Here is a 9,918-nt window from a genome sequence, read left to right as displayed (position 1 = left end):
TTATGCAGGTTACTAAACACTGATGTATAGCTGTGAATCACTATGTCATCATCATATCCAGTGACCTTCAGTAATTGTTGAGTATGGAAGTCTGGAAAAAAATATGTTTTGGGTGTGTAATGTCATTGTTGTTTACATGTTTATTAATGTTTGTTCATATAATGCAGGGACTCCCAAACGGTTTTGTCAGCCAAACCCCTTAAAATAAAATATTTACTTGAAATATCTGTGAGGAAGTTAATATTCAAAATAATTTAACAACACATTTGCATGTTCACAGTTGTCTGCTAATGGTCATAGTGACATGCAGGTAAATAAATAAATAAATAATATTTTTAGTGTTCAAATTATTTTTATTTGACATTTTTATGATTGCATTAATTAATAGTTATTCAACTCACTATTCACTCGCAATCAACTCACTAATGTAATGTTTAATGCATTTTATGATGTTGATATAAAAAATATGCATTTTCTTTCTCTTTTTTATATCAATATGAATAGTTAACAAGTTCAATTAAAAAAGTAATCTAAAAGTAATCTAAAAAGTAGTAACAATGCATTCCCTAAAATGAATAACCTATATGTTGCTACAATTTTCATCATGTAGTCTTTAATCAGTAATGGACTACAATTAGCTCTGGGAACACTATTCATGAAATCGTTTGTTGCAGCTTGGTGAACTTCTGTCCATCTTTACCTCTGAGAATCTCTGCCGCTCTAAACTCGTTTTATACCCAATCATGTTACTGATCTGTTGCCAATTAACCTGAGTATTTGCAAAATGTTCCTCCAGTTGTTTCTTTTTAGTAACACATACTGTACTTTACACTTAACAAAACTTTTTTGAGATGTGTTGTGCCTATTGAAATTCCAAATTACCTTATTTATTTTCCTTAAAATGGTACATTTCCTCAGTTTAAATATTTGCAATATGTTTAAACTATATGTTCTCTATGGTCTGTTGTGAATAAAATATTGCTTTATGAGATTTGCAAATCATTGCATTCTGTTTTTATTAACTGGGGTTATAGATTAGATAGATAGATAGATAGATAGATAGATAGATAGATGACAGACAGGTAGGTAGATAGGTAGATAGATAGATAGATAGATAGAGACAGAAAGACAGACAGACAGACAGACAGATAGATAGATAGACAGATAGATGACAGACAGATGACAGACAGACAGACGACAGACAGATAGATAGTTTCCTCTCTTTCTCACAGCACATCCTGTGCGGCAGCAGTATGTAAAGGCTCTTGCAATCAGAGAGAGTCAAGGCTCGATCATTTCATCTAAACGCCCACAGGCTCTCAATTGTTTATTTATTTTGAATGAAGGAATCGTGACACACTTCTCTCTACTTCATTACAAGACTGAGGTGGCATCTGTTAGTACAGCTTTTCACCAAATCATCAGACTGACTCATGACGTCAGGATTTGTATGAAAATGTTTTATTTCAAATGTCTATACATATTATACAGGATCTCATGCATTCAAACAAACCAGTCGCTCAACAGGCTTTTCAATCATTCTCAGTGGATCTTCATCAGAAAGACATAAACGGGGCTCTGATAAAAGCAATAAAAGCGGCCTCAAGTCAATCCGGTTCATCATGTCTCAGACATAATCACAGTATTTTCATTCAAGTCATTAAATATGGCGGAGATCTTCAACAGGGGGTTTGCAATGGGGATCTGTCGTGTTAAACCTAAAGTTTACATAAATGTGTCATTGTTCCTCCCACATTCAAATGCAGTGAGTAGAATTAAAATTACTCTGTACATCAGTAAAAATTATTTGAATGGCTTTGCAATGTCAGCATATGCAACATGCGGTTCCCTTTCTCTCAGTCGGAGTTGTTTCACTGAATCTGACACTTGTCCAGTGCTTTGCTCTGTTTTCTGCTGGCTTTGGGCCCGAGGACCAGCCGCAGGTCGGTGCCGAAGCTCGGTCTGCGGGCCAGCGGGAAGAGCGCCCCGCACGGAGCGTCGCACGCCGCCGCCGTGCTCCCTCTCTCCGCCTGCCGCGCCGCCCGCAGCGCCTGGTACGAGCGGATGGACACTTTGCGGTGCTGCGAGGGTCCGGTCTCGAGGGGGAGGCCGCCGCGCCGCGCCAGCGCCTCGAACACCTGCTCCAGATTGACGCTGTCTTTGGCGGAGGTCTCGAACAGGGCGCAGCCGTTACCGAGCGCCCGGAGCACCTCGGTCCGCGACACTGCGCGCTGCTCCAAGGGCAAGTCCACCTTGTTCGCGCAGACCACCGTCGGCACGCACGCCTTCTGTTTGGATCGGTGCAGCGCCGTTTTGGCCGCCACTATCTCGGCGTGCAGAGCGCGCACTTCCTCGTACGAGCTGCGGTCGTCGAGACTGAAAACGAGCAGGAATATATCACCTAAAAACACAGAAGAGACGACAGAGGGTCAATATCTGACATATGAAACATCTCATTCTAGGCTATTAAGAAAATGCAGCGCTGTTGGAATTAAAAGTGCAGACAGGAAGTTTAGATTCAACTCAAGTATGAACCAAGTTTGACACTCCCAAGTATTGGCATCAACAATTATATGATTTAAAAGCGATTGCAATATCATAAATGTATTTATGCTAGGTAACATAATTATGATTTATGTTCCGTGTTCTAAATTAATGAACACGGGTTGGCTTTATGGAAATTCATGATGCTGATTCACTCAATTTACGTTTACTGGAGAAAAGCATCAGTTCAATAATTAATTTCCTTTAATTGAATTTAAAATAAATAGTCATAAAGTATCTCATTGTTCTTCTTGGTACCATATTTATTTATTTATTAGAAGAAAAAAACAATATTCTATCGTTATTCTATCAGAAGGCTAATGTCTATCAAATCTGAAACTGAATCATTGCATGATGATTTTAAAACAAGCGCATTCATTCAGTTTTAACTTTTTCCCCCACAAATAACTTTTTTATTATCTAGCTCTCCATCTGTGCCTTGGAAACCCAATGTGACACCAACAACTTCATGCAGCAACTATAAAGCCATCATCAAGCCATACAGAAATTCAGGAACGCTGTACATCCCAAACTGTTCCCCATGAGAGCGTATTTGACACTTTTAAATACACAAATAAATATTGCGTAAAATATTTCCAGAAACAAGATTCCAAGAGAGCAGAACACTTGTTGGTTCCACAAATAACTTTTCCCTGTCTAGCTCTTCATCAGTTTAATGGTGCTCTGGAAAATCACCGACACTGATCTGAAGGACCAAAATGAAGAACACCAAGTTCTTCAGAACATCTCAGCAGGAGCGCTGTACAGCTAAAACTATTCTTGATCAGAGCGTATTAGAAGCGTTCACGCACCGGTCAGGATGGACAGCCTCCTCTTGGCGGGGAAGCTCCTCTCCCCGGACGCGTCCAGTATGTCTATCTGGTAAGTCTCTCCGCGGATTTGGTAGAGTTTCCGGTGGAAATCCTCACTCGTGGGCTCGTATCGCTCCTCGAAGCCGTCGCGCAGGAAGCGGCGCAGAATGGAGGTCTTCCCGACGCGCGGCGCGCCGAGCACCACGATGCGCCTGCAGTTCTGCGGCTTGGCGACATGCGACTCGTTCGCCAGCGGCGGGAGGCGTGCGTTGCCGTGCAGGACAAGCGCGGCCAGCAGGTCCAGAGGGGACTTTTTATCGACGGACGCGGGGTGCGCTTTACCCAGACTGGACGCACGCACCACCCGCGCCTTCTGTTCCTGCTGCTTCAGCTGCGTCGTGGCCAGTTTGAGGATTCCCAGTCCTGCTTTGGAGAGCGTGCTGACGCTGAACCCGGTCGCGCCGAGTCGTTGCGTCGCGCTTTTGTACGCGAGCAGGACGCTGGGCGAGCTGCGCGTCTGGATCACCTGTAGGGCTGCGGCCGCTTTGACGCTTTGCTCCATGACGGGACACATCGAAGACAGGCAGATCTGTGTGATATTGTTCGGATGCATCCACCCCTGCTTGTGCGCTCTGGAGAAGTACTTCGGTGCGCTCGCGGCGCGCTGCTTATAAACCCGCGCGCGCGTCATCGGTGTGATTGACAGGTGCGCCGCGCATGTATCCGCGAGGAACAAAACGTTTCCCGGAGCAGTGCGCGATGATATAGGCCAGCTCTCATAATTAGCACAGCCTACAGCTGCGATGAAGTCTGTTTGCTGAGCTCTAATTAGGTCAGAGTAATTTTAAATAAATAAATGAAAATAAAACGCATTTCAATGGAAAGCGTTATGGAATAAAAGACAATAGCCTACATTAATTTATTATTAATGCATTCAATATGTGTATCAAAGGATGTCCGAGAGGGTAAAAAGGAAAAATCGTTCATATTAGAAATCATATTAGAAAATTTTATGTTTTTACAAATATTGTACATTTACCATACAATACAAATGTACTAAACGTGGCTATTTACTTTTATGCATTAGGGAGACACTTTTTATTTAAAGTGACATGCAGGTAACCTTTTTGCAGGTAGTTTTTTTTTTAATAAAAAGGAATAAATGAATGAATGAATGAAGTCGTGAGGGTCTGAAGGGGTCTTGTTTTACGGGTTTTGTCACATGACACACAATGGCTTCCTGTTAAGCCACATTTTAAGTATTTTAATAGGAGTTTTTGAAATATCAAAAACATGTCCATCATAAAACATGTTTTGTATGAATTGCATTTTTAATGTTTTGTTCCAAACACATACTAGCGCTTTAAGATTATTAATTTATTATTAATGCATTCAATATGTGTATCAAAGGATGTCCCAGAGGGTAAAAAGCAGAAATCGTTTAAAATTCACTTTCATACATTTTAAAGTCTGATAAATAAATAAATAAATAAATACAGCATTCGAAGGAGTCCTGTTTTAGATTTTTCTTGTCACATGACACAAAATGGCTTCCTGTAAAGCCACATTATTTTTAGCCATAGCCTACTATAGGCTACTTTTTGAAATATGAAAACAACTAAGAAATTGAAAATATTTTGTAGGAATTGCATTTTTATATGCATTTTTATTGTATTTGCTACAAAAAAAACGTAACAGTGTCACGATATTGATCGAATAAACAAAAACAATTAGCAAATGGAATTTCGGAGACAATGTTTTTCTGTGTTGTTTTATGCTTATTTTTCATAATTTGAATCTGTGATCTACGGCAAATATGATTTTAAAACTTACCTCATCTTACACTTTTTTGTTTGTTTATTTGTTTTGCGCTAACTGAGCGCATGATCCCTTTGCTTTTAACGGCTCACTGCGCACCCGTTGCTACGGCAACGCGTCTGTACACGGAAGTAAGGCGCTGTAAACAGAGACGCAGCGGGTCTCTATCCGTGTAAACTTTCTGCAATAACACACAGCTGCTAGGTTTCACCATAGTTTGAGGTGTTATCTTGTTTGTTCGTAGCTGTGGTTTGATTGAGGTCTGGCTTCATGTCGAGTGTCGGGAAATCAAGCAGTAGGATTAATAAACGAGAAACGAGATCTCCATCAGGTGGGCCTATTATCATATTAATATCAACTTCTGAATATGTTTAGTCCTTCTAAAATATGCCTCAATGAATAAACAGACACCAGATCCAGCAGTTTATAATTCGGTTTATATACAGTGTAGATCAATAACAAACCTGTGCTGTTTATTTGTAATAAATGGCACTTGCTTATTGTCTAATGACATGATCTAAAGATATTTCTAAGTGTGGCTGAAGTGTCCAAATACTTCTTTGCAGTCGCTGTGTGTTTATAAGCTGTGACAGAGACACTGGCGTGTGTGTGTGTGTGTGTGTGTGTGTGTGTGTGAATATGACATGATATGAGGACATCATGGTCTCACTTTCTCACTTCCCGCAATCGGTCCATGATGCTCCTGTCAGAGAGAGATGGAGCAGAAAAAAGACCTTCCCTCATTTGTTGTCCTCTTGTGAATCCTCCATACTTTAGAGATCAGTCTCACCGCTTTTCTCCTCTCCACCTGTGAAACTATACAGGATGTTCTGACTCCTCCGATGGAAAGACTGGCAGCAGCAGAGGACATTGAGATGTGTGTGTTTGAATGGGGAAAAGTTATTGTGTTTTACCATGGCAACGCTCATCGGTCTCCAGAACGCTGAGGATGTGCAGGCTTATATAACAGCATGTCAGCTCTAAATGACTGTGTGTGTGTGTGTGTGTGAGTGTGTGTGAGTGTACACTGGGTCAGCTGGAGTCAGTGTAGAGCTTCTAGTGACTCATTAGTATTCACTCTCATCTGTGTGGGCTGCTCTTCTCTCTGTCTAAACACACATTTGTTCTATAGTGGGAATTTCCATCGACTTCTATTCTTTTATAATGAACTAATGATATTTTCCATGCCCTACCCCTAAACCTAACCCTCACACAAATGTTATACATTTACATTTACATTAGAATAGAAAAAATAGAAAGCTAGTGTTTGTTTGTTTTTTTTGGGGTTTTTTTAATAAAAAAAGAAGATAAATATAGATGAAGTAGAATTAAAATAGAATAGAAAGTGCTAGAGTTAGAGGGTCAAATAAAGGATGTTATAAATGTTATATTATGTTATATAATATGTTATATTATATTATATTATATTAATCATAATTTGTTGTTATATTACACTAATGTAATGTGTGTTGAATTCATTAACATTATCCCTCATTTGTTGTCCTCTTGTGAATCCTCCATACTTTAGAGATCAGTCTCACCGCTTTTCTCCTCTCCACCTGTGAAACTATACAGGATGTTCTGACTCCTCCGATGGAAAGACTGGCAGCAGCAGAGGACATTGAGATGTGTGTGTTTGAATGGGGAAAAGTTATTGTGTTTTACCATGGCAACGCTCATCGGTCTCCAGAACGCTGAGGATGTGCAGGCTTATATAACAGCATGTCAGCTCTAAATGACTGTGTGTGTGTGTGTGTGTGAGTGTGTGTGTATGTGTGTGTGTGAGTGTGTGTGTGTGTGTGTGTGTGAGTGTGTGTGAGTGTACACTGGGTCAGCTGGAGTCAGTGTAGAGCTTCTAGTGACTCATTAGTATTCACTCTCATCTGTGTGGGCTGCTCTTCTCTCTGTCTAAACACACATTTGTTCTATAGTGGGAATTTCCATCGACTTCTATTCTTTTATAATGAACTAATGATATTTTCCATGCCCTACCCCTAAACCTAACCCTCACACAAATGTATGTAATGTGTGTTGAATTCATTAACATTATCATTCTAATATTATTTAATTTTAAAATGTAAAATTTTCAATTATCTCAAATTATATTATATTTTCAATATATGTATATAATATAATGATTTGTTGTTATATTGCACTAATGCAAGTTTTATTTTTTATTTTTTTGTCATATATTGTCAATTTTTATTTTTCTCAAATAATATAATATTTTACCATAGTTATATGTAATACAATAAATTGTAATAATTTGTTATGATATTGTGCTGATGATAATTTAAAATTTATTAACATTCTGTTTTTTTTTGTTTATATTGCCAATTATTATATTTTTTCACAAATTTGCAATAATATAATATAATAAACATAATATAATAATTTCTTCTTATATTGCGCTTATGTTGGGTTGTTGAATGTTTGGTGAATGTTTAAAATTAATAGAAAATACATACATTTTTAATTGGTTTTCTGCCACTTTGGGGGAATATTTTTCCCCAAACTAGAGCTACGTATAAAAGGCACATATGAAAGGCATGTGTCTGTTTCCATGCGCCTTCAGGTGTTTCCATAGCTAAAAGCCGCTTTCATATTTGATCATATATCAGATATGATTATTTGCCCTCATCACTTTACGTCAGTGTTTTTGTCTCGTTGCTTTGATAGTCACTTACTGACATTTACACTAGCAGTGCTTGTGTTTTTCTTCTTTTGTTGGTATATGTTTTTTTAGAAGAGACATTGTTCATAGAAATGACATACTGTAATGATCTTTTAGCAGTTGGTTTTTGTGAGTTAAAATGTGTCTAATAAAGTTTAGAGTTCTGAATATGTTTATGTTTGATGAGAAATGTAAATTAACATCATTTACACTACGTTCATAAGTTTGGGGTCACATTTATTTTTTGATTTTTGATTTTTTGATTCAGCAGATGCATTAAATTGATCCCAGTAAAGACATTGATAATGTTATAAAATATTTCTATTTCAAATAAATGCTGTTCTTTTATACTTTCTATTCATCTGTGAGTCCTGAAAAAATAAAATGTAATACAGTTTCCACAGAAATATGAAGTAGCACAACTGTTTTCAACATTGATAATAATCAGAAATGTTTCTTGAGCAGCAAATTAGAGTGATTTCTGAAGATCATGTGACACTGAAGACTGGAGTAATGATGCTGAAAATTCAGCTTTGATCACAGAAATAAATTACATTTACATTTTTTATTGTATTCACATATTTTAAATTGTAATAATATTTCACCCTTTTACTGTATTTTTGATCAAATAATAGCCTCGGTGAGCAAAATATTACAAAATCTTAACGACCCCATGGTTAAAAACACATGCATGTTTTTGCAAAAATCAAAGTATGCTTTCTTTGAATAGCAATTGAAAATGTTAAATGAATAACATTAAATGTCACAATAGCTTGATATGAATCACAGTATATAATTATACTCTTTTGACAGACCTGGTTTGAGTAGTCACATTTTCACAGGTGTGTGGGTTTGTGGTTTGTGTCGTCCTCCTCTCCTCTGGTGTGTCAGATAAGAAGCTGCTGGGAGGTTGTGAGGAGATCTCATCATCATCCTCATGTGTGGGTGAGGAAGATCACAGTCCCGCTCTGAACGGATATGACATCCAGAGTCTGGCCATCACAGCTCAAGACCTGGAGAGGGTGAGAGAGTGTGTGTTTTACCCCTCATTCACACTGATGTTACATCTGGAGGTTTCCGTATCTTCTGTGTTGTATATCATGTCTTGTTGCTCTTTTCTTCGCAGCTGCGAGTCCCTAAACCTCCTTCCGAATCCCAGAAGCCCAAATCGATGACCCGTGTTTACGTCCGTAAGACACGCCCCCCAGACGAAGTCAGCAGAGCGGTTAGAGTCACCATAGTGAGGCCCCTCCCACATGATGTTGCCCCGCCCCAACCATTTGAATATGCAGGTTAGTGGGCGTGGCTTCAGGTCAGAACAGGAAGTTCAGTGTGATTTATGTTTTAAACTCTCTCTGTGTGTCAAAGGTCCTGGTGGGCCGCGGTTTGACTTGCAGGGGATGGTGCTGTCGCACAGCATTCTGGGAAGCCTGGAGGATTTCAGGACAGAGATGCAGCTGCGAGGAGAGACAGAGGTGAGGGTCGCAGACAGCTGAAATGGCACGTCATTTCAAAAAAGCCAATGATATTTTTTAGGGAACGCAAAGGATTATAGGCTCGTAATCATTATACTTGTTCTAAAAGTTTTAGTTATTTTACTGAAATCTTCCGTTACACTCGTTCTCAGCTGGTGCAGCGGATTCCAGACCGACAGGAACGGCCCCCTCTGTGGGTGGAGGATGAGAATGAGGACAATAAGGCCGGAGTTCATTCAGAAACGGGGTGGGGCCATCAGAGCCACGCCCTCCAGCACTGGGGCCGTCACATGACAGAGAGACGCAGACAGCAGGACTTCATTTCACGTGAGTCTGTCTGGTGCATTACTCAAAGGGTGGAGAATGTGTTTTTCAGGCTGTCAAAATTAATGTGTGTGCTTAAGACATTAATGAAATACAGTCTTTTACATTAGAATTCACCAAATTTCATAGTATTACATTTAATTTTTTATGCTTCTCATGAAAATGTATAGTGATTATTTTATAGTTTTAAACTAAAAGTGCATATATATATATATATATATATATAGATGTGTGAAAAAGTGTTAGTCCCCTTCCTGATTTCTTATTTTTT

At 38.9% G+C, this 9,918-nt stretch overlaps 2 protein-coding genes across 2 annotated transcripts in view; one reads left to right on the top strand and one right to left on the bottom strand.

The window, feature by feature from the left end:
* Positions 1–1,494: 1,494 nt before the first annotated feature.
* LOC107707713 (GTP-binding protein Rhes-like) lies at positions 1,495–4,068 on the bottom strand. Its single transcript, XM_016511806.1, has 2 exons — positions 3,357–4,068; positions 1,495–2,401 (listed from the first exon to the last, which is right to left on the bottom strand). The coding sequence occupies exons 1-2, from the start codon at positions 4,045–4,047 to the stop codon at positions 1,872–1,874; spliced, it is 1,221 nt and encodes a 406-aa protein (XP_016367292.1). The 5' UTR covers positions 4,048–4,068; the 3' UTR covers positions 1,495–1,871.
* Positions 4,069–5,306: 1,238 nt separating this feature from the next.
* Positions 5,307–9,918, top strand: part of mycbpap (mycbp associated protein) — an 18,567-nt gene continuing 13,955 nt past the window's right edge. The window contains exons 1-5 of the mRNA XM_016511813.1: positions 5,307–5,505; positions 8,740–8,870; positions 8,975–9,140; positions 9,217–9,323; positions 9,476–9,650. Coding sequence (XP_016367299.1) covers positions 5,445–5,505; positions 8,740–8,870; positions 8,975–9,140; positions 9,217–9,323; positions 9,476–9,650 — 640 coding nt within the window. The 5' untranslated portion in view covers positions 5,307–5,444. The remainder of the gene's footprint in view (positions 5,506–8,739; positions 8,871–8,974; positions 9,141–9,216; positions 9,324–9,475; positions 9,651–9,918) is intronic.

The sequence above is a fragment of the Sinocyclocheilus rhinocerous genome, unplaced genomic scaffold (genome assembly GCF_001515625.1).
Source record: "Sinocyclocheilus rhinocerous isolate Xijiao unplaced genomic scaffold, SAMN03320098_v1.1 scaffold655, whole genome shotgun sequence".
In the NCBI taxonomy this organism is placed as follows: Eukaryota; Metazoa; Chordata; class Actinopteri; order Cypriniformes; family Cyprinidae; genus Sinocyclocheilus; species Sinocyclocheilus rhinocerous.
Note: the sequence above shows the minus strand (reverse complement) of the source record. Positions and strands in the feature narration are given on the sequence as shown.